We start from the raw sequence: 27501 nt of genomic DNA on the forward strand, positions 1-27501 counted from the left end.
GAAGGGGAGAACCTTGAACTGATAATGTTGGCCGTCCACTACAAATCTGAGGTACTTTCTGTGAGAAGGGTGTATTGGAATATGAAAGTATGCGTCTTTCAAATCCAGGGTAGTGAGAACGTCGTCCTGGCAGAGGAGTGGGAGAACTTGTTGGAGAGTTACCATGTGAAAATGGTCTGAATGTATGTATGCATTTAGAGGCTGGAGGTCTAGAATGGGCCGTAGGGTCTCGTCTCTCTTTGGTATGAGAAAGTACAGAGAGTAGACCCCTAAATGTTGTTGATTGATGGGGACCTGCTGTATAGCTTGTTTTTGCAGGAGGGAGATCACCTCTTGTTTCAGCAGTGTGGTATATTCTTGTGACATTGTACGGTGCCTGGGTGGAATATTTGGGGGGGGTAGATGTTAGTTCGAGACAGTACCCTGACCGAATAATTTGGGTCACCCATTTGTCTGATGTTATGGTCTCCCAGGTTTGAAAAAAAGTCTTGTAGTCTGCCCCCGACTGGAGTGGAATGGTCTGGGGGGAGCGAGGAAAGTCATTGTGTGGGCGGTGTGGCAGAACGGGCGGTGTTGGTTTTGCCCCTACCTTTATTATTGTTCCCTCTATATCCACCTCTTTGATAGCCCTTTGTGAAGGTAGTCTGAGGAGGGGACTTGTAGGACGTAGAGGCGTTATCGGCAGAGTAACCCCTGCCAGTGCCTCGAAAGGAGGAACGGCGAAAGGCGCGTCTAGGAGTGTGGGATTGTAATGCCCCCATAGACTTCACCGTATCTGTATCCTTCTTCATTTTTTCCAGGGCTTCGTCTACTTTTGGGCCAAATAAGTGTTGTTGGTCAAAAGGGTGGTTCAATATAGATGCTTGGACCTCCGGCTTAAAGCCTGAGATTCTGAGCCAGGCGTGGCGGCGAAGCAGAACACTGGTGTTTATAGCCCTGGAAGCTGTGTCTGCTGCGTCAAGTGCACATTTAATAGAGGTGTTGGTAATGATCTTTCCCTCTTGTATCAGTTCATGAGCCTTATTTTTATATTTTTCTGGGAGATGTTGCATGATAAGCTTCCAGCTCATCATAGTGCGCTCTGTCGTACCGTGCCAGCAGCGCTTGCGTGTTGGCGATGCGCCACCTATTGGCAGCTTGCGAGGCGGTGCGTATGCCTGACGCATCTAAGAGCTTGGACTCCTTATCGGGTGGTGGAGCCTCACCTGATGACTGAGAATTGGATCGCTTCCTAGCTGTGGATACCACTAATGAGTCTAAGGGCGCAGGTCCTTTAATATAGGCAGGATCTGTGGGGGCTGCCTTATATTTTCTCTCTATTCTGGGGTTTAAGACCCTAGCCCTGACTGGGTCTTTGAAAACCTCTGCCGCATGTTTGGTCACCCCTTTAAGCATGGGTAATATGGCAGTAGATTTATCTGTGATGTCAAAAGTGTCAAGTAGGAAGTCTTCCTCAACTGGATCACTGTGTAACTCCACCCCATGATAATGTGCCGCCCGTTGTAACAAGTGGTGGAACCCCAGGGAGTCCTCTGGTGGAGATGGCCTGGATGGATAAAGATCATCCTGAGCCACATCTGGGACATCTGGATTCTGATAATCCTCCCATGGGTCTGGTGTTTCCGGAGGAGTAGGGTCCTGTGGGGCATCTGTTGGATAATAGTATGGATCCCCTTGGTTATTAGGGTCTGGAGACGGAGTTGGAGAGCGATGAGGCAAGGGTGGAGAAGGTGGAGGTGGTGGAGGAGGCGGAGGTGGTGGGGAGGGTACTCTGAAAGGAGATGTGGTAGAGTCCTTCCGTTTTGGCGGTGGAGGAGGAGCTGGCTTGTCTAAATGTCTTTTCTTTGAAGACAAAGTCAAATGTCCAGTCTTTGGATCCTTTGTTAAAGTCTTTTGTCGAGGATCTGGCGTGAATAGCTCCTCCGGCACCGATTCATCTGTCGGTGCCGATGTTTTCGGAGTCGACGGCTTCTTTGGTTTATCTGTGCCATGCTTTTTCGGGGCCTCTGATTTTTTGTTCGGTGCCGAAGCAGGCTTCGGCACGGAGCTTGGTGTGGATTTCTTCGGTGCCGAAGGGTGTTTTTCGGAGCCGCTAGTAGGCTGGCTCGAGTCCGAGCCGCCGGGAGACTTATGATGCCTCTTCACCGGGCCCGAAGGTGGGGTGATGGAAGCGGTATCTTTGGTTTTGCCTAGGCCCGAGGGCGAAGGTGTAACCGGAGTCTCTTTCGGTATGGGCGTGGGAGGGGGTAGAGTACTCACGACCCTCTGCGCCGGTGTGATCTCCTCAACGTCGGAGTCGTCGGCCTCGGAAGCGCTGACGATGTCGTCTTCCTGTTTGGTGTGCTGCTGTCCCGAAGCTCCGATGTCTTCTCCGAAGATGGCAGGTGGAGCAGAGGTCGATGAGTGCGCCATGGTGCGTCGAGCTCGTCGATCCCGAATAGTCTTTTTTGATCGAAAAGACTTGCAGGCGGGACAGTCTCGGGCCTCGTGTTCGGGAGAGAGGCAGAGGTTGCACACCTGATGTAGATCGGTGTGGGGAAATTTAGACCCACATTTTGGGCACTTCTTAAAGGGAGTCCTTTCTACGGCCGAGACCGGAGTCGAGATAGGCCCGAAGGCCGCCGCCGATGCCTGGAATCGAGGAAGTGCCGAAGAGAGAGATAAAGAAGATGATTTTGTCGAAGGTCGAACTGGAAAGGTTCGAAGCCGAAGCACGAAGTATTACATCAGAGCCCGATGGCGGAAAAAAAAATCTGAGGATGGAGCCGAAGCCCATGCGCAGTACGGACCGAAGGAGGAGTCACCGAACTCGTGACTTCCAAACATTGTCCAAGAAGAAAAACAAACTGCAAACATCCGGGCCCAACACCAGATGGCGATCTATGCACAGTGTATAATCTGCAGCTCATATGCCTCGAACTTTAGTATTTAAGGGCTCCCCTGAACCATGTTCCTGAGATTAAAGGTCTTACGAAGGACTGAAGAACAGTGGAGAAGAGAACTGCGAATATTTGGCCACAGCCCTACTGGCCTGTCGTCTCCTCCAGCAAGCCTGCTCCAAGATACAGGCGTGGCCCGCAGCCTGCTACCTCCAAGAACGCAGGGGACCTGAGCAGTCTTCAACAAAGACTCTTGTCTCCTGTGGACATCCAATTTGTCCAGCCAGAAGCTAACTCGAGGACTTCGGATCCAGGCGGATCCGCAACACTTGCACCACTCTGCACCAGACGCCCACGGCCCGAGTCCAGGTGACCTACAACCCTGTAGAGCCTCCCCGTCGATCCTGACCGGGGATTCAGCATTGAATTACATCTCCTGACCTCCCACTCGTTGCCTGTAGCCTTAACCTGAAGGGTTCCCAAACCAGATCTGGTGAGAAAAACCTGGCACCTAAAGTCACCCCTACACCTGCAGCCTCCAGTTTCGGAGTGCCCAACAGACTGTCCCCCGGCATTCCTCCCACAATCCAACTTCGCTCTACAGTTGTGACTTTCCTTCGACCAGCCTCCCCTTTCCTTTGACCAGCCTCCCGACCAGAGCCTACAGCCATTTACACCAACTGAGGATCTCCACTGGCTTCAATTGAGTGTGTTCCTGCCTTGTCTTAGTATGTATACCAAATGCATTCACACTACCCTCTGATAAGCTTAACTGCTCAACTACCACTAAATCGAGAGTAAGGTATTAGCTCCTTTATCCTGTGCTATATCTTTGGGGACTCATTGGACGCTGTGCACACTATACCTCTTTTTGGTATAGTACATACGGAGTCAGCTTGCTACACTTGTATGGCATTCAAAGGACAGGTTGTGATCTTTGAGAAGATAAAGTGTGTATTATTTGGAGAAATACAATAATGGATATATAGTCAACTATGCATACTTTAGAGTTGGCTGTGCTCAGAGAAGAGGCATGCAGCACATGGAAAGTAAGGAAATGATCGTTCAAGAAAAGAGGTATAGGAGACAATTGGAGGTTTTATTCATTTTAAATCAAGGTTCACATTTGCATGCAATGCAGGGTTTTAAGAACAGGAGACACTTGAGCTAGAGTGCATGCTAATGACGCAAACTGTTAAAGCAAACATTTCCCTGCAAGATAATGCTAGATTAGGTACTTCCGATATGCCCTGGAATCAGGCGTACACTGTCCATTGCTTAGTTACTGCTGGACCACAGCTTAAGCAAGCAGGTTAAGTGTGAAGGAATGGCTGGACAGATATATAGGTTAACAGAATTTAAGGATGCACTTCAGTGATTTAGTAATCTCATGATCAAAGCAATATTAAAGAACATACTGTGTAAATAAAACAAACATCTAATGCAAATATCAAATGGGATATGCTGTAAATGCTGGAGTGGATGTCTTCTGATGTTTACCTTTAAAGTTTACTACAAAAAAAAACAAGATTAGGGAGTGAAGAGGTAGTGTCCTGCGTGAACACTGGAGGTGGATACGTCCTCTAAGAATCTGTAATCAAACCAAAAGGATCCACCTTGAAGGGGGGGGAGGGTTCTCTTGATAGTGTGTCTTAGTGTGTCAAGAAAGTGTGTTTCCTATCCTGGATTGGATGCACACAGTGTTTACTTGAATACCCCTCACACAACAAAAGGGCCCTTGGTGTCATGCTTCATCATAGGGGTCTTCCTGTGCTGCTGCGGGACGGGGCGTGCTACGACCTGCGACTACGTGGGAGCACTGATCTTACAGCACTATGTGTTGTGTAGGGGTAGTGAGAGGAAGGGTCTGAAGTGAATGAAAGTGAATTTAAAAAGGACCTGGCCTCATGGACTTAAGAAACTAATAGGTCATAGAGCCTCTGAAACGGGTGGGAAGGGTGTCGCCACTGTATTGTAGTTGTCAACACTGCCACGCTCAATGTAACACCATCCCGCGGCTCATGGAGTATTGTCTCCTACATAATATAACTAACATTTTAGGAATACCAATGGGTATTGTATAAAATGCATGATATTTCTGAATTTTTTCACTTCTGTATATAGCACACAATCATATTTGATAGCAACATAGTGAGTACTGAAGGGATCTTTTTCAGTCCTGATGAAGCCTTGATGCTTCGAAACATGTTGACTCACTAGGAGTATCCGCACGTTGTACGCAGGACAAACAGGTCCAGCCTCGATGACCTGTTAAAGTTTCTTAAGTCCATGAGGCCTGGTCCTTTTGAAAGTAACTTTTTTTATTCACTCCAGACCCTTCCTCTCACTACCCCTACACAACACATAGTACTGTAAGAACAATACTCCCGCGTAGTCGCAGGTCGTAGCACGCCCCATCCCGCAGCGGGACGGGAAGACCTCTATGATGAAGCATGACACCAAGGGCCCTTTTGGTGGTGTGTGAGGGGTATTTAAGCAAACACTGTGTGCATCCAATCCAGGATAGGAAACACTTTGACACAGTAAGACACTATCCAGAGTACCCCCCCGTCCCACCTTCAAGGTGGAACCTTTTGTTTTGATTACCTTTAAAGTTTAACATACAGTACTAACTATCAAAGGAAAGTAGGATCCATTTGGATGCTTCTTGTTTAGCATGGCACAGGTTGGGTGGCGAGGATAGCTTCCCGGACAGTAGAAGTTTATTGCTTGCATTCCTCTACCTGGAGGGATGAGCCCCAGACACTGAAGAGGAAGGAGTGATCGGGTTACTTCTAGAAATTCCATGAGGACATTAGTTGAACTAGGAGATGTAGGTAAGATTATTCTTCCTGAGGATTGCCGTTTGGTAGATGGAATGGGCGAAACTTTGGAATGCAGCCTGAACTGGGCCTAGAAACTCACCTTGAAAAACAATTTCTCTTCCCAGACTGCTAAGCAGGACTACACCGAAGTACTAACACCACACACTCCATTGGCCCATGGTGTGGGAGCGAAGACTTAAAACCAACCTCAGCGGGTTTCTGCTGCGAGGAACATTTTACATAAAGGCTGCGTCTTGATGGCAGCCCGAGAAGGAGACTTGAAAGATAAAATCGCTTGGTGACAATTGTAATAAAACTGCTCATATTAAACAGACTACAAAGTGCCAAAACACAACTTTGAAACAATCAGTGTCCTTATAAACTGTTCAATTACTAGCAGGTCTTGACATGTGCTTTTACTACATAAAGTTTAGAACTCAAGCACTATAGTAATTCCTTTGAATAGTTAAAGGAACATCTGTAGCCACCTTACAAGAAGCTCCAATTGCGGCAATCGCACATCCTCACATCATACGTTGCATTTATAATTAATAAAGTCTGGTTTATTTCTTCGAACTTGACATGTACCCAATTATGCCAATGAGAATGAACAGGGGATGTCTTCTGATTCCCCCAGGAAATGTTTGAACAGACAGATGTTCAATTTATGCAATCGACAGATTCAAGACATTGCAGCTACTGGGCACAATGCACAAACTCCCAAGCTCAAGTGAATACAAAAGAGAAGGCTTTCAAGACGTGCTTGCAGGCACTCGTGCTTACATATAATCCTACCTTGATATGACCTCCTTCATATTCATAAGGATATCTGCAGTCAATTATAATACATCTGTCAATGAAGGCTTGAAAATTGCCATTCAACACGGATTCCATCTAGAAGTGGTGGAAAGAGGAAATTAGTGTGCTTGTAATGCACTTGTCCATAATGTGGAATCAAAGACTTGAGAACGATCATATAGAGCAATAGTGAGAACCGCACAGCTCAGCACCTGAAAGCACTGAATCCAGGAACCAATGCATTGAAAGCAGAGTTACTGAAGACACCAGTCTTATGTACTTAATGGACAGTTATAACATATCAATGTTCTTTGGAAGTGCTGTGAATTATATGCAGGTGTAGAATTGAGCTATTTTATTGTGAAGAGATCAAGCTAAAAATAGTGCTGGAAACTTCTTTAAATTAGTATTAATTCAATTTGGTTTAAAAAACTCTTGCTGGAAACAAGATAGCACAGGAAGAGACTCGACAAAAAATAGTTTGTTTTGCATGCATTACCATGGTGTATCGTGTAACCTGTACTAAAGGTCGAAAAAGGGCAGTGACCACTACACCCAAGGATAACAAAAGTTCGGGCTTCCAATTAAGCACATTTTTACACACACATATATATATATATATATATCAAAGAAATACCCTTTCAGGCATAGAGTGACGAATAAATTATGCAAAAAAGAAAAGCAGAGAACTCTGGGTAGTTCTCAAGTTTAGGTGGAAAGTAGCTCCTGTATGGAGCACTCTCAACACCAGCGACACTCTAGATCTGCTCACCTCAAATGTCTGTTTTTCTATCAAAGTTTTTAAGCATGGGATTAGCACAGTGCCATCCACGCCGAGATAGAAAAGGACAAAGTCTTTTGCCATTTGTACAGCAAAATCTTTAAGCATAGGACTAGCACAGTAGTGTCCTTGCCGAGCTGTAAAATGACAAAAGCCAATTACCACTTCAGGCACAGTATTACAGCTTTGAATCGGTAAAATACCAACCAAGCCAACCTAAAATGAGTAAAAGCAACCCCTGATAATTACTCAGTCTTGAAGAGTGCCCTCATTGATAGGTTTGGGTTAACCACTAAATACACTTAAGTTTATGGATACACAGAAGGCACACACCCAAGACGGGGGTGATTTTATAGACAATGCTATAAAAACTCTGGAAGGCTGGCTGCATGGAAGCAAAGTACATGACTAGGAGGGATTGTACAGTTTGTTGATTAGGGAGCACATCCTCAATTGTCAGAATCAGCAACTGCACCAGTACCTGGTGGACTACAATCGGACGGCTCCCCAAGAATGCAGACAAATAGGTCCGAACCAGAGTTAAGCAGAAAGATCATGGTGGTGATGTGAGAAAGTGCCCTCTTTCTTGCATGGTATGCCCCCACTTTTTGCTAAATTGCTGAATGTACTTTGACTGAGTGTACCCTGGACTCCTGCCAATCAGGTGCCCAGGGCCTATGTTCCTTCCTTAAACACACAAACTCCAAATTGGCAAACCCTGGCCACATGTCAGCCCCTAGTAAATAGTACCCTAGGTACCCAGGGCCTTGTGACCAGGGAAGGCCCCCAAGGGCTGCAGCACTCATTGTGCCACCCTTAGGGGCCCTGTACCCTTACACACACACACTGCCTTTGCAGGCTGAGTGTCTGGGTGCAGGACAAAATGAAGAGTCGACATGGCACACATCCCTGTGTGCCATGCCCAACACCCACACTGCCAAGGCATATGTCAGTCACCCCTCTGGCTGGGTGCCTTATGCCCATGGTGTGGGCACGGGAGTAGGAGCCCTGTGCCCCTGCAGTACCCACGTCCATTCCCGGGCACTGTAAGTGCAGTGCTGCCATTTAAGAGTACATGGTGCTGAGAGCTCGTCAAACACGAGCTCCACAGCACCATAATGGCAACACTAAAGACTGGGAAGTTTGGTATCAAACTTCTCAGCACATTAAACCCACACTGATGCCAGTGTGAGATTTAATGTACCAAGCACCCCAGAGGGCATCTTAGAGATGCCCTCCTATAACTAACCTACAATCCACGTCTGCTCTGAGGCTGCCCAGGCTGCCACACAGCAGACACGTTGCTGGACCCCTGGGTGGGAGAGCCCCTGCTCTCCCGGGCCTGCAACAATGCACATCCTGGGTGAGGTGATAGATCTCCTCCCCCAGGATGAGCAAAGGGAAGCTTCAAAGGCCTGCTGCCTCTAGGAGTTTCCCCAGGCCACTGCAACCCCCCACTCTGGCGGGAAGCTTGGCCGGAAACCCCATACAAGGACAGGGGATGTGCCAGCCTGCCAACCCCACCCCTCAGGTGGGGGAGGCGAGGTGAAGCACATCTCCGGGCTCTCGCCATCTTGAAGATGGGAAGCCCTGCCCAATCAGGATTAGGCTACTGCCCCCCTCCCACAGGAGAGGGGCGGGATAGGGGGTGTACCCACCCCAGGACAAGGACCCATGGTCCCTGGCCTTCACCTACCTGTAACGCCCCTAAATCTAGTATTTAGGGGCACCCTAAACCTTCCTTCCCCAGATTCCGAAACTACAAGAAGAGCGAGAAGAAAAGAAGACCTGCCCTGCAGCTGCAAAGGAGAGGGAGACACCAACTGCTTTGGCCCCAGCCCTACCGGCCTGTCGATCTCGGACTTGCTCCTGCTCCAAACCCAACATCTCTTGAGGCCAGCAACCTCAAACGCCAGAGGACCTGGCTGCCTTTGAACTCTAATCCCCTGGGGCTCCCATGAGTAGAGGCTCTACTCAGAACCTACCTTTCACCCCTGGCAGCAGCCCGGAACCGCGATCCCAGCCCACTCTGCACCCGCCAAGCCTGGCCGGTGCCGGAGTGAACTAAACCCAAGAGGACGACCCCACGGCGACTGTGACCCAGAGTCCGGCACCCAAGGACCCCCCCCCCCCTCGACTATCCTGAAGAAGCTTGCAGCCTCAGAACAGAGTGCTACCCCAACCGCGATCAACAAGAGGGTAAGATTTCCGACATCAAAAGGCACCCCTGCACCCGGCGCCCCACAGCCCTCTGTGCCCAATCCCGGGGTACCTACCTATCCTCCAACTATCCAACTTACCCCTCGAAGTGGTGGTGGCACCCGAAGAGTCCTCGTCCCCGAGCCTGCAGTCTTTTTCCAAACCGGAGATTTCCCATAGAAATCAATTGAGCGCCCGACAGCTCAAAAGCACCCTGCAGCCAGCCGCCCGAGTGGCCCTGGCAGTGAAAACTCTACTCTAACCCACTTCCCCTGAGTAAATGACCAGGAGCCCAGCTCCCACAGCCGCGTGGCTTGCCCGAGAGCAGCCACCAACCCAGGCCCCCCTATCCCTCATAGGATAACATTGGGCCTAACTCTCTGCACCCGGCCGTCCTGAAACCGCTGAGGGTGAACTGACTGTACCTACCTGACACTGGGGGACCCCTGAGTCCATGCCCGGAATTTCAACTCTGCCAGTCGAGTACTTACCCTTAAACCGCTAACTTCATTTTTCTCATAGGGTAACATTGACTGGCTTTTTCTTGGAAATTCTTCTATTTTTTTTTTTTATTTTTTTTTTAATTTTGAAAATCAGCATTAATGATATCATAATTACATACTGTTAACATTTTGTTACATGAGCCATAAATAGAAACTAAAACAGGGAAGAGAAAACGGTCAGACCATAATTACATACTGTAGAAATCCAAGAAAAACAAAAAAATAGTCATACCCAATTCATAATTGGGGCCCATAGTGCAAGTCCAAATTTGTTTTTTTCCCTGCCTTTAAGTTTATACAAAGCAATTTCTAAATTGTACAAAAATAGTAGTTTGGTCTTCCACATAGTAAAAGACGGTGAATCGGGACTTAGCCATTGGGAGGTGATACATAAACGGAGAATAACCATATATAAAAACAGGAATCCCTTCTCGGGGGTTGGCCGATTTCTAATGTTTGCTCTAAACTCAAAACCAAACAGCACTAATTGGGGTGACAAATCAACAGGGATACCTAATCCTAAATTCAAAAAACTTTGTATCTCCTTGAGCCAAGGAGAGAGAACAGGACAATCATAAAGCATATGTACCAAATCGGCAGCTTTCAAGGTACATCTAGGACAAAAAAAACCTCGATTCGTTCCCCATTTGGCTATCTTCGCTGGAGAGTAATATAGATCAAAAATGGCCATATAATATGGACTCTGTCAGCCTGAAAAAATTACGTCAACTAAATTAAATGCTGCTTGTAGGTCAACCCCCACTATCCCGAACCTCCTCTCCCAGCGATGCTAAAAGAAAACAAGGTCGTCTTGCTGAAATGCAGTCATTGTTTTGGAGAGCTGGGAAATCTTACATCTCCCTTTTATATATTCCAATATCGTATTCTTTTCCAAACTGATCTGTCCTCTTAAATCAAGCTTATCTAAAAAACTTCGAATTTGGAGATATTTAAAAAAATCTGTGCGTAGCAACCCAAATCTCTTGAAGTTCTGCAAATGACATCATTTGTTTATCTGAGAAGAGGTCACCGATAGTTCTAATCCCCATAGCACTCCACCTCCGCATATTGTAGTCACAAAAAAATTAAAGGGAGTTTACCTGGTATTCCCACAGGCATATATCGATTATATTCCTTTAACATAGAATATTTACAGATTCTAGACCAAACTGCCGCAGCGGCGACCAAAGTCTTAAAGCGTGTCCTTTTGTAGTAACTGGGCTCAAAAAACTTAGAGAACATGTAGTTGGCTTCTGGACCCACAATAAATTCGTATATAGACGGATACATAGCTGGGTCCATATAAGCCTGAGAACCAAAAAACAATATTCCCATATATTGAAGCATGGCCGCCCAATAATAATATTGAAATTGAGGGATATTTAATCCACCCCTCACCTTTGGTAAACTTAAGTTTTTTAAAGGTTCTCCTTGTTCTCTTGTACCCCCATATATAACGGGAGCACATTCTTTCAATTTTCGTGAAAATTAGGTTAGGAACCAGGAGTGGGATCGTGCGGAATAAATAGAGAAATTTCGGGAAGACCACCATCTTAATAACGTTACACCTGCCGAATAGAGATAAATGCAAGTAATCCATATTCTCTAACATTTTATTTGTGGAGGTTAGGATCGGATCATAGTTTAGATCAACTATAGACTGTACATTAACAGCAATTTTAACCCCCAGATAAATGGCCTCTGTAACTATATTAACACCTGGTAAGGCATCGGAGCCGGTAAAGAGAACTTGTGTTTTATGTAAGTTCAGCTTGTAGCCGGACACGGCACCAAATTCTGAAGTCAGACTTTCAATACGTCTCATCGTGTTGGCAACATCCAGTGTGACAACGGCCACGTCGTCTGCATAGGCTAAAACTTTAATAGGTTCGCTCACGGGCTCAAAAGCACCCTGCAGCCAGCCGCCCGAGTGGCCCTGGCAGTGAAAACTCTACTCTAACCCACTTCCCCACTTGCCCTGAGTAAGTGACCAGGAGCCCAGCTCCCACAGCCGCGTGGCTTGCCCGACAGCAGCCACCAACCCAGGCCCCCCTATCCCTCATAGGATAACATTGGGCCTAACTCTCTCTGCACCCGGCCGTCCTGAAACCGCTGAGGGTGAACTGACTGTACCTACCTGACACCGGGAGACCCCTGAGTCTATGCCCAGAACTTCAACTCTGCCAGTCGAGTACTTACCCTTAAACCGCTAACTTCATTTTCCTCATAGGGTAACATTGACTGGCTTTTTCTTGGAAATTCTTCTAAGTGTGAACTTTTCAAAACTCAAAATATTCACCAAAAATCAGCCGAGTACCAAAACCGAATTTACTCACCTGCTCTTAGGTGAGCTCCCAGTGCTGTATCTTGGTGCCCAGCACTGACCCTGAAAAGTACCCACAACTATACTTACCTTTAACTCATTTTTCTTCCATAGGAAACCATTGACTGCTTTTCTATGAAAATTCTTCTAAGTGTGGATTTCTGCAATTTCTAAATATTCCTCAAAAATCGTATAACATCTGAAAACGTAATTACTTACCTGTTTTGGATAACTGTCCCAGTACTGAGTCTAGACACCCAGTACTGGATTACAAAAGTAACGATAACCTACTGTACCTGTAACTTACATTTCCTTCCATAGGGAATCATTGATTGTTTGCTCTGAAATATTTTCTAAGTGCTCACTTTTGAAATAGCTAAATATTAGTTAAAAATCATTACAGTACCAAAGTCGACTTTCAACAGCTGATTCTGAGAACTGACCCAGGACTGGATCTAGGATCCAAGCCTGGAATTACAAAAGTAATCTACAAAGTAATCTGTTGCATATAATCTGAATTTATCATTAAGCTCAATGTATTGTGTTTAGAAATAGAGTTGCCTACTGCAACTAATTGTAACTGTTTACTAAAAAGTCAATTGCATATACAAAAGTATTTTTATGAAACGTCTCCTGTCGAGAAAGTATATTTTAATTCCAAGTGTTGGTTCTAAAATAAAACAAGCATATATTTTTTATATACAAACCATTGGCCTAGAGTTCAGTTATTGAGTGTGTGGAACTATTTGCTGACTGAGTGTGTACAACAAATGCTTTACACGTCCTCTGATACTGCCTTACTGCTCGACCAGGCTACCACTTTGGAGAGTAAGGTTATATCTAACTTTAACCTCTGTTAAACCCTTGGGGTCTGTGGACTCTGTACACCCTGTACCTATTAAGGAACAGTATATACAGAGCCACTTTCTCACAGGTACAGGTTGGGACCAATGGGTGGGTACACCCCCCTATTATGCCACCCCCAGTGGGAGGGGGCATAAGCCTCACTCTGGTTGGCTGGGTCTCCCCATCTTCATGATGGCAGGGACAGAATTGTGCTTAGCTTCACCTACCCCACCTGAGGGGTGGGGTTGGCAAAGGCAGGCACACCTTCCCTCCTATCTTGGTTTTTCCGCCAATACTCTCCCCCAAAGTGGGGGTCAGAACTGGTAGGGGCTAATTGCTGGGAGCAGCAAATGGCTGGATCAGCTCACATAGATGGCAAGCCTTTGAAGCTTCCCCTTCGTGGACCCTGCTCATCCTGGGAGGGGAGGTTTGGCACCTCTGCCCAAGATGAGCTTTGTTTCAGGACCCTGCGAGCGTGAGGCCCTCGACCTAGAAGTCCAGAAACAGGTCTGGGAATGGCAGCTGGCAAGTAGCCAGTGAACTAATCAGGGTGTTGTTTTCAGGGGGCATCTCCAAAATGCCCTCCGAGTGCATTTTGCATTGAATCCCACACTGGCATCAGTGTGGGTTTAATGTGCTGAGAAGTTGGATATAAAACTTCCCAGTTTTCAGCCAAGCCATTATGGTGCCGTCTAGTTCATAATGAAAAACTCCCTGACCATATACTCTTTATGGCTTTTACTGCACTTACAATGTCTAAGAATGGACTTAGACACTGTAGGGGCACAGGGCTCATGCACCTGTATACTTACCAGTGGCATAGTGCACCCAGCTAGAGGGGTGGCTCACTTATCCCATAGGCAGGGGGTTATAGGCATGGCACACAGGTATGTGTGCTATGTCGACTCTTCACTTTGTTCTGCACCAAAACATGCAGCCTGCAATGGCAGTGTGTAGGTTTGTCAGGGTACAGGGCCTTTAACGATGGAACAATATGTGCTGCAGCCCTCAGAGGCCTTCCCTGGTCACAGGCCCTTGGTAACCATGGTACCTTTTACAAGGGACTTGCATGTGGCTAGAGAGTTGCCAATTGGTTGTGGAAAAGTACAGTTTTAGGGAAAGAACACAGGCCCTGGGTACCTGGTTGGCAGGAAACCAAGGCCCACTTAGTCAAAAGAGCAACCACATAAGACAAAAAATGTGATGTGTAGCAAAGTGCCCCTTTTTGCATGGTTGCCCCCACTTTTTGCCAAACTGTTGATGTACTCTGAGTGTGCCCTGGGTTCCTGCCAACCAAGTACCCAGGGCCTATGTTCTTTCCCTGAATTGTACTGTTGCAAAACCCAACAATTATGTAACTGGAGGGTGGCATAATAGGGGGTGTGCACACCCAAGGAAGGGACCCATTGGTCCCGACCTGTATCACCCCTAAATTTAGTATTCAGGGGAAACACTGAACCTTGCCTCCTCAGCCAAGAATAGAGAAGGACCGAAGAAGCTGTGCTGAACTAAGAAGAGGAAGGGGCCCACTGACTTGGCCCCAGCCCTATCGGAACCTTGAACCTGTTCCAGCGAAATCCCGGCTTGTTCTGCAGACAGCAGCCCCAAGAACCCGAAGGACCTGCCTTGCCTTCCCAAACCAAGACTGTCTCCCGTGAGCAGCGGATTTGTTCACCCAGACCAGGGTCTGGCCAAATCCGCGAGTCTGCACCTCTCAGCACCCAAAGCCTGCAGCCCGAGTTAGAGAGGCCCAACACAACAAGGAGGTCTCCCCGACATTCCGGACTGGAGATCTGGTGATCTCTGACCTGCCTTGAATCACCAATCCACGCCTGCAGCCCCTTTCTGGAGGATCCCCCCCCCCCCCCCCCCCACTGCGTCCGCAGGCGTTAAAAACCAGACGCCTAAACACACCCCTGCTCCTGACGTCCATCTGCCTTGGGTGGCCCCACCGACTATGTCCCAGCATCCCAACTTACCTCTCCAACCAGTGTTCGCCTCCAGAAGATTTGTCCCCGAGCCTGCAGTGTTTGTTGCAACCGGAGACTCCCCATTGAAATCAACAGGGCACTATGCCAAACCAGCACCCGGCCGACCGGGTGCCACTGTGGGTGAACCTTGTGTGCTAACTCTGATCCCACTTTGCCCAGAGCCTAACACCAGGAGCTTTGCTCCCACAACCTTGTGGCCTGATCGTGAGCAGCCACCAACAGGAGGCATTCTATCTCCCATTGGATAACATTGCTTTATCCAGAACTGTTTTGTCTCTTCCTCTCATGCATTCACTTCCATAGGTGATGGTAGGAAGCAATTTTGCTCAAAAGACTTCTAGAAGAGGTGATAGATCAGGGTCCGTTATTTTCTGCTTAATTCTATTTTAGTGCTACTGCCAGTGCAGTCCCTCTTGTTCCAATAGTTGCTTTGTGTTGTCCAAAGGAACCCTTTCTGTCAAAAGTGATTCCCAGATATTTGTACTCATCGACTACCTCCAACAATTTGCCCTGAAGTTCCCAGCGAGGATGCCCTAGTTTCCTTCGATTTATGACCATCACTTTTGACTTCTCCAGGTTTATCGTTAACCCGTCTGTCTGAAAAGTTGCTTGTAGTATTTATGAGGTGCTGAAGGCCAACTGGAGTTCGACTGATCAGTATTAAATCGTATGCATACAAGTCTGATATTGTTAGGCCTCCTAGATTTGGGGCATGGTGGATGCAGCCGTCGAGCTCTGCTGAAAGATCAGACAGGAAGAGGTTGAACAGGGTCGGGGCAAGGACACATCCCTGCTTCAGCCCCTTGGTGGTCGTTATTTTCCTCGACAGGATGTTACCGGTTCCTAGTTTTATTTGGATCCATGTGTCGGAATGAAGTGCAATTAGTTGGTTCAAAAGTTGCGGGGCGATTTTCCAGCTTGATAGCTTGGCCCAGAGTTTGCTCCTGTTGATGCTGTCGAAAGCAGACGTATAGTCAATAAACAGACAAATAGTGGCTTCTTGATTTTTACTGAGGCGTCAATAAAGAGCATGAATGTTAGTCATTGTCCCTGTACTTCTTTGAAAGCCTGTTTGGTTAATAGGAATTAATCCTCTCGATGCCCATTCGGTGAGTTCTTCCAGTAATAGACCTGCAAAATATTTTGCATCTATGTCAGTTAGGGCTATTAACCTATAATTATTTGCTGGACTTTTACTGCCTTTTTTGAAAACAGTGGAAATAGATCCTTTCCAGGAGTTTGGGATTCTCCCCCTATCCAGGATGTTTTTAAAGAGGGGACGAAGGTGTTTGGCCCAGTAGTCTGGATCTTGTTTGTACAGACTTGGAGGAATTCCGTTGGGCCCCGGAGCGCCCTCTTTCTTGCCCTTAGAAATTCAATTTTTGATCAGTTTGATTGTAAATAACATGAGATTCTCTTCTCCTAAGTTCTTTCGTGATTGGAGATCGCAATTGAAGACCGTGGTGACTTGGGTAATTGTCTATTTTTGTTAAAATGGTGCTGCAGGTACTTTACCCAATCTTCTTCTGTTATCTGTGAGTTTATTTCATAAGCCCTTGGATTGGCTAGGTTGTTCACTGTGCGCCAGAATCTCACATTATTAGATTGGACGTCGTATAGCAGTTTGGCCCATGTCTTCTCTGTAGATTCATGCCTTATTTGCCAAGCAGTTTTGTTCTTCATGCACTTTAGCTTCCTTAGTTCTACCTGTAAGCTGATGTCTGGGCCTTTCGGATGCAATTTGCGAATTACTCTGTTGATTTTCCTTTTTATTTGCCTCAGGTCATGGGCTTGATTTGTTAGAGGGTTCCTTCTTTGTTCACTCTGGTCTCCAATGGGAAGACTTTGATGGTTCTTAGTTCCGCTTATGGTTACTCCTGTGTTTAATTTAGCATTGGCTGCGCTGAGGTTTTCTAAGAAGTTCTCCCAGGCCTTGATATCTCGTTCATTCATTCTATTTTCTTCCCAGCAATTTTTTGCCATCTCCTCGAATTTTTCCAGATCCTTTATTTTGTATTGTATTCTCTTTTGATTTGTGGTTACTGTTAAATCCTGATTTTCAGTTGAGAAGGTTTGCGCTGTACCCTGAACCTCAAGTTTAAGCTCGTGGCAAGTGATAGCTACAGTTCATTATTCCAATCTTAAACCCGCTTACTAGATTGAGGAGTGAAAGAGATATAAAAGGTATAATCTATTGCTGAGCTTGCCACCAGGTTATGGAAGGCGGCTGCTGCTTGGGGACAATCACCCGGGAATCTGCCATTTAATGCTATCAGCCCCAGACTAGTTTGTTTCATCAGTAGGGTTTTAGATACCTTGGTTTGTTTACCCCACTTACTTTCGTCCAGCGGAGAGAACCCCCATTCTAGTAGTAGTTGTTCTGCTGAGTTATTACCATTTTTCCCGGAGAGGGACATGTTGAAGTCTCCTGAGATGATGTAATGTGGTGTCGTCGCTGCTGTCATCATACTCGTCAATTCTGACACTAGGGATTTTGCACCTATTTTTTTCTCTCTGGGGTGAATGTAGGTATTTACCAATACCACTTGTTTCATTTTCTTGGGTCCTGCTATCTCCATCTGAACTGCGTTGATCCCATTATTAGATGTGTATTTCGTCAGTTCTTTAGCTGAGCCTACTGTTTTTGAGGCGTACGTGGTTTAACCACCTTTCAGACGTCCATACTTCTAGCTTCTACTAGCTGGTAGGTGATATGACTTGTAGCCTTGAAGGTGGAGAGGTTCTGCCACCCAAGTTTCTTGAAGTAGGATTAGGTCATACTGTTGAAAGTACGTTAGTAGTTCTGTAAGCATGATTTTATACTCTAGTCCATTTATATTCCAGGAGCAGATTTTTAGTTGCGGAGTATCTTCTTGCTGAATGGCCTATCATGGGTTGGCGCGCCTGTTATTGATGGTTTTTACTAGCCAGGACCAGTCTTCTGATGTTATGTTCTCGTTATTTCCCCGATTACGTGGACTAGCACTGTCCCTAGCTTCTACTGTAGTGCTCCGAGCCCCTTTCAGCACTGATTTCGTGGATCCGCCGGACCTAATTCTTTTGAAGGGGTCCCAGTTATGTTCTTTGTCTTTTTGGAGTAGTGGTTCTGGGTAACCAACATTGTACTGTGGTTTTATACGGATCCCCCATGCTTCTAGTTGGCACTTCTCTTTTAGAATCTTTTCTGCTGTCTCCCCTGTCGTCCAAGTGGTTTTTGATATTTCTTGCTCTGATAGGCATTTGAATCGCACAAATTCTACAGAGTTCAGATCTTGAGTGACAACGCCAGCTAGGTTATTAATAGGAGGTTAGCAGTCGGGGAATGTTGCCTCTATTTAGGCTGTCTCCCCTGCCTTTAGCTTTAAACTCTGGGATAAACAAGATGGTTTTTGATTCTTTCCGCCCTGTGGTTTCTTGGGGTGTTTCCGTTCTTGGCTGCGTTTCCCACTCTTGTGGGTATCTAAGTGGCTGGGGGTCAACGCCTGCCTCATTTCCGTATTCCCGTATGAAGACAGGGTTAGCCTCGTCTGCCTGCCATTTTGCAGCTATTTCCACTATAGGATCCTGCATTATCGTTTTTGTTTTTATTGTCTTTCCGAGCCCGGTCTAGCTTGGGCAGCTGGGGTTTTTATGGTCTGTCCGGACTTTTTTCCCCACTTCCTCTTTGTAGTTGCTACTCGTTGCTTCTTCATCCTTTACTTTGCCCTGAGCAGTTGTCGGAAGATGTTCAGTTTGTTTGGACTCACTTTCCGTTAGGGTCACTTGGCTTTCACATAAGGGTGGACTTTCTTTATCTTCAGGACCCCCTTGTGAAGGATCGTTCGATGTAGTTGTTTTCCCTTGTTGAAATGGAGATTCATTGACGCTGCTATATTCTGGAGATCCCTTTGGGTACTTGCTCATCGGATGGAAGAAAGCCTGAATGGAGGTTGTTTTATCCCTCCCTTTTCTTCTCATTTTGCGTTGTCGTTTCGAGGATTGCATTTTGAATAGCCGAGTGTCGTCGTCTTCGAGCTCAATGGGGCTGTGCAAGTGCTGCTCATCTTTTTGGTGATTACCCTTGAGCTCTTTTTGATTCTGACCCTGACGTTTCCACACCTCAGGACTTCCTTGTTGCATTGGTGTTTGCGGCTTGTCTACACTGGTTACGTCTCGCCTGACCCAGTGCATGCGCCCATCTGGCGAGACATTGAGAGGGCTCTAAAAAGTGCTACCAGGTCAGCCTAGAGCTACAGTACATGTGCGCGGGAGCACGCGCGCCGCGCTTCACCCCGATTACTTTCACTTACGCCGCCGTACGGCCGCGATGTTTGATCGTGATTGCGATCACTTTCGCGGCTTTGCATAGCCAATAGGTCTCGCTTTTGGGACCTTATAAGTATTTAGTTATGCAACTGTTGCATGGCTAAACACTTATAAGGTCCCAAAGGCGAGACCTATTGGCTATGCCAATGCTGGTTTTTCCTTGTCAGAGGTTCTTGTTTTTTCCTTCTTCGGGCAATGTGTTTGTATGCTTACTTCCCTTAATTAATTTGGGGTAGTTCAATAACTCTTTGGACAGATTGTTGTTAGATGACTTCCCTGGGGTACTACCCTCTCCTCTTCTTTAGGGTCGTCTTTTTGAATTCCATTGTTGTTTTTGATGTTATTTGCTTCCTTTATTTCAATTCGGAGATCTCGCATTACTGTTGGTAATGTGGTAATTTTGTCAACTATTGAGAAGCAGGCGCAACTTGTGGGGTTTTTATTGTTGTTTCGGATTGAACTCTTGATCAAATAGTTCCAAGAGTTTGTTGTTGATGCTTGCAACGTTTGTTGCTAAGCAATTGAGAAGCGCTAGCTGGATATCCATCTTTTTCGAGTGGTATTCCATAGCTTTTGTGGATAGTTGCATAGTATTTAATAGGGACTCCCAGAACTTCTTCTGTTCTGTCGGCGTTTCCTTTATATTCTGTTTTGTAGCGGGCTCCTCAGTAAGGAGCGGTTTGTCTCTTATTTCCAGGATGTATGTACTGACCGGTTTTTCCCATTCTTTTCCTGCACCGATGGCTATAGGTCTCCTTGTGATTGTCTGGAGTTTCCTCACGTTCACTGTTAGAACGCTTTGGCGTTGAGATTATTTGATGTCCTTCTGAGATTTGGCCTGAGGGGGTGGTGCTCAATAAGTATTTCCGGGTCCTGGAGGTCTTGGGTGTGCTGTGGGCTGGTGTCCAGTCTTGTGTGGGCGGGAGACAATTCAATACTCTTTGTCGACCTGGTCTTCCTCGAATTCTGTTAGTAATTCTGCTAACGTATTGTTAGCCATTTTATGCTTCGAAGATATGCAAGAGCGGGGTGACGATTTGGTAAATTCAGGATGTTGCGTCGCTCTTTCTTTCTTTACTTGGGGAACCGTCCTGATTGAGATTGATGGTTCTAAAGGAACTCTCAATGTCTCTGGGGGCCCGCTAAAGAGTGTGGTACCCGAAGATTACCTAGATTCCCTTGTTTCCTTATTCGCTCTTTCGATACTGTTGGTAGAATGGTCTTCGTTGAGGGCAAGGCTGTCATTGTTGTAGCCCCCGCCATTGTCTTCATATTCACCAACACCTCTGACACCTTCGACGTTAGTTGCTGCTGTGTGCAGACTCTGCTGTCCCTGTCGTCTCTCAAAGGTGTCTTCCTGGTTCACCTTTGGTGGTGGACTTCAAAGTTGTTCTTAAGACTGTTCTTGTCCTCATCTCTTCGGTTGCTTGCATTGTGGGTTTTTCTGGGATTAGGGGGGGAGGGAAGTCCCCGCTGTGTTTCATTAGCGTGATTTAATAGAGCACCAGCATCTTTTACAAAAAAAGAACTTGGAATAAATTTTAAGTTGATAACTGGATTTTTGTGCTTTCTCAAGTGGTGGAGGACCACTGCTTAGCTTTATCAACATTGGCGTATGATCTGAGACTGCGTAGGCCGTTGTGCCTACTGCTGCTGAATTCTCCACATTGCTGGATGGTACGTTGCCTGGTTGATTAATAGGTACTTTGAGAACTTTGTTCTTTTTCCGACTGCTAATTACGATAGTGATGCTCCGCCGTTCTTTACCCGATCGCATTCTGTTAGACTGAACAGGCTACCTGTCTACACGTCTCTTTTCCTAACCAATACTCTCCGACACTATCCAGCGCTGCTAGTAAATGACTGGGTTTCCTGAAAGCGTGTCGCCCTTTCCGATGGATTCAGGGTCTTTTGCTGCTAGACTTAAGTCAACTTGACCTTGTTGCCTTCTATTGTGCCAAGAGTTTGACTACGAATTGAAATTGAAATTAAAAATGAAATTGCTGGGGGGGAGGAGCCTAGCGCTTGACCAAGATGGCCGCGTGAGCTTAGAGCTCCCGAGACCCTCGCGCCCTCCGTCGACTATCCTGTCTCTAATCCTGACGGTATGCATGGCACCGTGTTGCTGAGTTGTCAGGGAGGCGATTGATACTATCCGCGGTCGGATTGCCCATCGGGAACCGGACTTACGACGGGCGAAAGATTGCGGCCTAACTCCCGGAGATGCCAGGGGCTAGAGTTGGCAGGATGCCCGACTCCTAGTTGATCAACAACGGCCTGGTGAGGTGTGAACTGTCGGACGGAGGCCCTCGCTCTTTCACTTTCGGTTTCGTTCCCTTTGTTTGCCCGGACACTGTAGAGCTCTGGGTGGCTTTATAACCCCAGGGACGCTCGGCGGGCTACTCTGGCAGCACAAGGCAGACCTGCTCACTCCTTATTCCTCTCTCTGAGAGGGAGCGGTCTTCACTGCATTGGACTGCCTGGAGTCCATTATGTCGGGCAAAGCAGAAGGGAATCGGTTGAAGACTAAGTCCACCAGGCGGGGAACGTATTCTCAAGTCAACAGTATGGACCGCTACGCCCTCCTGAAAACATCGCCGAGTGGACCGAGCCAGGCGCCGGATGCCCAGAAGGAGGACTCGCCTGGGACACCGGAGCTATCCCTGCAGGATGTCATGGGAGCGCTTGACGGGATGCAGACCTCGATGGGGAGGCAACTCGAGGCCCTGGCGCATAAGGTGGATGCCATCCTGGTGGATGTCAATTTGATCCGCTCGGACCTGGGCAAGAAAAACGAACGAGTTAAGAACCTGGACCACAAGACCACGGGCCTCGCTGATGTCGCGGATTTGCAGAACGAGGTCCGGAAGCTGAGGGCAGAGAGTGACCTCGCCGCCCGCCGGCTGGAGGACTTCGAGAGCCGGTCCAGGCGCAATAACGTGCGCGTCATCTGGGTCCCGGAGTCCTCGGATGAGGCTTCGACGGACCTGCTTGTGGAAGATTTAGTCCTCAATCATCTTAAGCCTAAGGGCTTTGGAAAGTTTTTTGCGGTGGAAAGGGCCCATAGGGTGCCGGGCGGGCGGCCCAAGGCGGGTGCCCCGCCGCGGCCGATTGTCGCCCGGCTCTTTCACTTTCGAGATCGGGACGCTATCCTGCAAGCTTCGAGGGTGACGGGCCCAGTCCCCTTCCAGGATGCGTCGGTGAATTTTTATCCGGACTTCACCCAGCATGTGCAGAGACAGAGGCAGAGCTTCCTGGGGGTGAAGCGGAGACTTCGGGAACTGGACCTGAAGTATGCCATGCTTTTCCCCGCCAGACTACGGGTGGTGCATGAAGATCGGACATTCTTTTTTGACTCTCCTGTTATGGCCGACGAATGGCTGGACGCTTTGCCCCGGCGACGGACCGGGGACGACACAGCCGAGCATGGAGACAGTGGCCGGAATGGACAGGGCTGATATCTCAAAGCCGACCTGACTTGATTTAACCATACTTGAAGATTTGTACAGAGTGCAGTAACTGTGGAGGGTTGCGGGAGGACGAGGGGTGCTCTTTTCCTCCCTTAGGGTACTTTTTGTAGATTTTTGTTTTTGTAGGGCGACAGGCACACTGCAAGTTGGGGGGGCTTTTTAAGCTGCAGCAGGGGTGCAGGGTGGGGGGAGTTTTTGGGATTTTGAGTGTTGTTGGGGGGTTTATTTCTGCAACGCAAGATGATTATCCTCAGGGCTGTTCCATGGTGGCGCCTCGGGTGTGGGGTGGGCCGCTTTCCGTTTGAGGATGGGGGGTAGAGGCTTAAGTGTTATAAGCTGGAATGTTAATGGTTTGGGGGATCGCATCAAGAGGGGGATTGTGTTGCAATTTTTGAAACGCTCAATGCCAGACGTTGTCCTGCTGCAGGAGACGCATCTCATAGGCAATACGTGCTATGCCCTGAATAGGAAGGGGTATAAATTCATTGCACACTCTGGATTCTCTTCTGGGTCCAGGGGTGTGGGCATCCTCGTTAGAGCATCGCTGCCTTTTGAGGTGGACTCCACCATTGTTGACGATAGGGGGAGGTTTGTGGCGGTGGCGGGGCGGTGGGAAGGAAGGACTTTGGTTTTGGTTTCAGTTTATGTCCCGCCGGCCCTGCAGGCCTCCACATTTGCTGAACTGGGCAGGGCTTTGCTGACTCTCCCGGGGGGAATGCTGGTAGTGGGAGGGGATTTCAACGCTGTGGGTTCCGGACTGTTGGATAGATACCCGCCCAGGGACACAGGGGGGGCTCAGAAACGGCTTCCAGACTTCCTGGATACATTTGGTCTGATAGATTGCTGGAGGCTCCGGCACCCCACACGGAATCAATATACGTTTCACTCCGGGGCGCATGGTAGCCTCTCCAGGATTGACTACCTGCTCACTCTGGCCGCACATGCCTCGTTGATATCCGAGGCGAGGCACATGGCACGCGGTATCTCTGATCACTCGCCAGTGTGGATCCGGCTGGATCTAGGTCGGGAGGGAGGGTGGCCCCCATCAACCCATGGTATTTCCGGGACCCCAAGATGCGCAGCGCCCTGGTAAAGAAGGTAGATAATTACTTTAAGGACAATCGGGGGTACCGTGGACTCGGCGGTGTCGCTGTGGGAAGCTTTTAAGACAGTGCTTCGGGGGGAAGCCCTTTCCCTTGTGGTGGCTGCCAAGAATCGGAGGGATGGCGAGGTGCGGCAGGTGGAGGAGGAGATTGCGGCCCTTGAAGGGGATATGGAGGAGGAGGTTACAGAGTCCTCATTGCATGAGCTTTGCCTGAAGCAGGCGGAGTATAGGGACCTGGTGACGAACGCCCCTAAGACCCTCAGCAGGGAACAACAGGGCCGCCTGTATGACGTTGGGGATAAGGCAGGGAAACTCCTGGCGTGGCTGGACAGGAAAGAACGGGTCAATAGAGTGGTGCCAGAGTTGATTGGAGAGGGGGGAGAGGCGATCGTGGAACCTGAGGGGATTGTGAAGTGTTTCGCGGAATATTTTCATAGGGTTTATTCCTTTGTGTCGGACAGGCCGCCCGAGGACTCGTCTGATCTCCTCCGAGATATCGAGTTGCCCTGCCTCTCTGACGTAGATAGGGACGATTTGGATGGTGACATCACGGTTGACGAGGTGGCGGGGGCGATTCGCGCGTTGAACTCGGGTAAGGCCTCTGGACCGAATGGACTGCCGATCGACCTGTACAAACTGTTCCCGGATAGGGTCGCCCCTCATCTGCGCGCCATGTTTTTGGAGGCGCGGGGGGATGGGATCCTTCCGTTGGACCAGCGGCTGGCGTCGATCGTGGTCATACATAAAGAGGGTAAACCCCGAGATAGCTGCTCCTCCTATCGGCCCATTTCACTCCTCAACGCTGAGCCGAAAATCCTGGCCAAACTCCTGGCTACCCGTTTGATTAGGGTACTTGGCGATTTGGTCCACCCGGATCAATCTGGCTTTATCCCGCACCGAAATACAGCATTGAACCTCAGGCGTCTTCATGGCGTCATCGCCAGGGCGGGCACGCTGCGTGAACCGGCTGTTGTGGCATCTCTTGATGCCACGATGGCCTTTGACACGGTGGAGTGGGCATATTTATGGGCCGTGCTGGCCAAGTTTGGTTTCGGTCGCGGTTTTGTGAGTTGGGTTCGGTTGCTGTACGAGGGGCCACTAGCGAATGTGGTGGTGAATGGACGGGCATCTACTCCGTTTCAGCTTGGTAGGGGTACCCGGCGGGGCTGCCCCCTGTCGCCTCTATTGTTCGCCCTCGCCCTTGAACCGTTGGCTGCGTGGATACGTTGGCACCCGGATATACGGGGCCTTCGGTGGTCGTCTGATCATGAGGACCGTATTTCGCTCTATGCCGATGATATCCTGCTGTATCTTGCCTCACCTAAGAAGTCGCTTATAGTGGTCTGTGACGTACTCGCATCGTTCGGTAGGAACTCTGGGCTTGTGATTAATTGGGGCAAATCGTACTTGTACGTTCTTAGTGGCGAGGTCCCACCGATCCCTAGAACATGTTCGATACAGGTTGCCCAGCAGGGTTTTGTGTATTTGGGGATTTTTATATCCTTGGATCCTGCTGTGCGCTATGAGAGGAATCTGCTCCCCCCCTTGGCGCGCTTGAGGCGAGATGTGGAAGGTTGGCGGAGGCTGCCGCTCTCCCTCGTTGGGCGTGCGGCCCTGTTTAAAATGATGTCTCTTACCCGCTTCCTCTACGCTCTCCAGAACACCCTGGACTGGGTACCGGCCAAATACTTTCGGGAGGTCGAAGGCCTCCAAAGGACGTTGCTGTGGGATGGGCGGCCGCGAATAGCTATTTCAAAGTTGACGCTCCCATGGTATGATGGGGGCATCGCGCTCCCAGACATCCGACGGTACTATTGGGCCACGCAGCTGAGCGCGATCAACCATGGGTTTTATGGCCCTGCCCTCAGCCCTGGGTATGCCATGGATAGGTGGCTGCTGCGCGGCGGCAACTACTACAGGGCGTTGTATTCGCGGTCCTTAGACTCGTCCCTCACGGGGCCCACAGGTGTGGCGGTGCGCGTATGGAAGATGGCGACTGACTCGTTGGGCTGGAAGGATAGGCTAACCCTCGCTACCCCATTGTTTGAATCGGAAAGATTGGGAAGACTCTGGCACACGAAGGGCTTTGATAAGTGGGATCTGATAGGTATATCCAAGGTGGGAGATGTACTGCATAAGGGGAGGGCGAAGTCTTTCGAGGAGTTGCAGACTGAGTTTGAGCTAGGGCCCTCAGAGTATTTCAGGTATATCCAGCTGCGTCACGCCCTCCGATCAGTCCTTGTTGAGGGTGAGAAGGTGCCGGAGTCCTCTCCCCTTGAGGAACGAGTCCTTGATGGTCATATGCCCGAGAGCACGATCTCGCTCATATATAAGAAGTTGATAAACGTCCGGGCAGACTTGCTATTGGGGCTGAGAGAACAGTGGACCAGGGATGGTCTTGAGTTGGATAATGAGGACTGGCAGACAGCGGTTTCTTCGCCTAAGGAGGTTGCGATCCCGTCGCGTCTGAGGCTGGTGCAGCTTAAAATACTGCACCGGGTGTATGTGACGGGGCCAAGGCTGGTCCGCATGGGGTTCTCGGAGGACGGCCTGTGCAGAAGGGGATGTGGTATGGTGGGCACTTTCCTGCACATCATTTGGGAATGTGGTGTCATTGTGGAGTTCTGGAAGAGAGTCCATGCAGTTATGGGGGAGGTGACGGGCATTGTGGTACAGCCGGAGGCGCGGTGCTGCCTCCTGAACGTCTGGGGGCCCACTGACCTCGATGAGGCGCAGACCCAATGGGTGACTCTGGGTAACATGGTAGCAAAAAGGGATATCGCGCGGCTATGGGGCTCCTCGGGACCCCCTACACTGACCGCATGGAAGGAAAACATGGATTGGAGCATGTTTAGGGAGAAGACGGTCTACTGCTCTAGAGGTCGCCCCTGGAAGTGGCATGCCATCTGGGGGCGGTGGAACCAATACAGGGGGGGAATATGTCTTGCCCCGGACCTGGAACCTCCCGAGGAACAGCTTTCCCCCTGACCTACTTTCCAGCACAGCTTGGTTTTAGTAACTGTTCTGGGCCTCTGCTGTTCCCCTTCTTCCTCCGTACACAGTCTTGTACTTAGTAGACGAGTGGGGTCCGGTCTCCCCTGGGGGCCTCCGCCATGGGCTCACAATGTTCTTGCCTTGCTGGGGTTTGTTGTTAGTTTTTTCTGTGTTTATTTAAAATTGAACCTTTTGCATTATTCTTTGAACTGCATTGGGGACACATCACTGTATCTAACTTGTAATGCTGCCGAACCTTCGGGCTGTCGGCTGAATAGCTGTGTCCTGAATTTTGAAATAAAGGTTTTCAAAAAAAAAAAAAAAAAAAAATGAAATTGCTTAGATGATTGAGGTTCAGATGCTCAGCGCTGAGCAGTAGATGTGCTGGCGCAGGGACTTGAGAACTCAGAGGATCAAATTAATAGTACTGAGCAGTGTGGGGGTCTACTGCAGTGGGTGTGCTAGTCTGGGGACTTGGGCTC

At 48.5% G+C, this 27501-nt stretch overlaps 1 protein-coding gene across 4 annotated transcripts in view; it reads right to left on the minus strand.

Moving 5' to 3' along the window:
• Positions 1 to 27501, minus strand: part of CDC25A (cell division cycle 25A) — a 255238-nt gene that overhangs the window by 131884 nt on the left and 95853 nt on the right. For 2 of the 4 annotated variants that reach the window (XM_085628703.1, XM_085628704.1), the window contains exon 14: positions 6500 to 6598. In XM_085628703.1, coding sequence (XP_085484829.1) covers positions 6500 to 6598 — 99 coding nt within the window. Of the gene's footprint in view, positions 1 to 6487; positions 6599 to 27501 lie in introns of all 4 variants that reach the window. The other 2 variants (XM_085628701.1, XM_085628702.1) reach the window with 1 other exon arrangement.

Source organism: Triturus cristatus, chromosome 10 (genome assembly GCF_964204655.1).
Source record: "Triturus cristatus chromosome 10, aTriCri1.1, whole genome shotgun sequence".
Taxonomy (NCBI): Eukaryota; Metazoa; Chordata; class Amphibia; order Caudata; family Salamandridae; genus Triturus; species Triturus cristatus.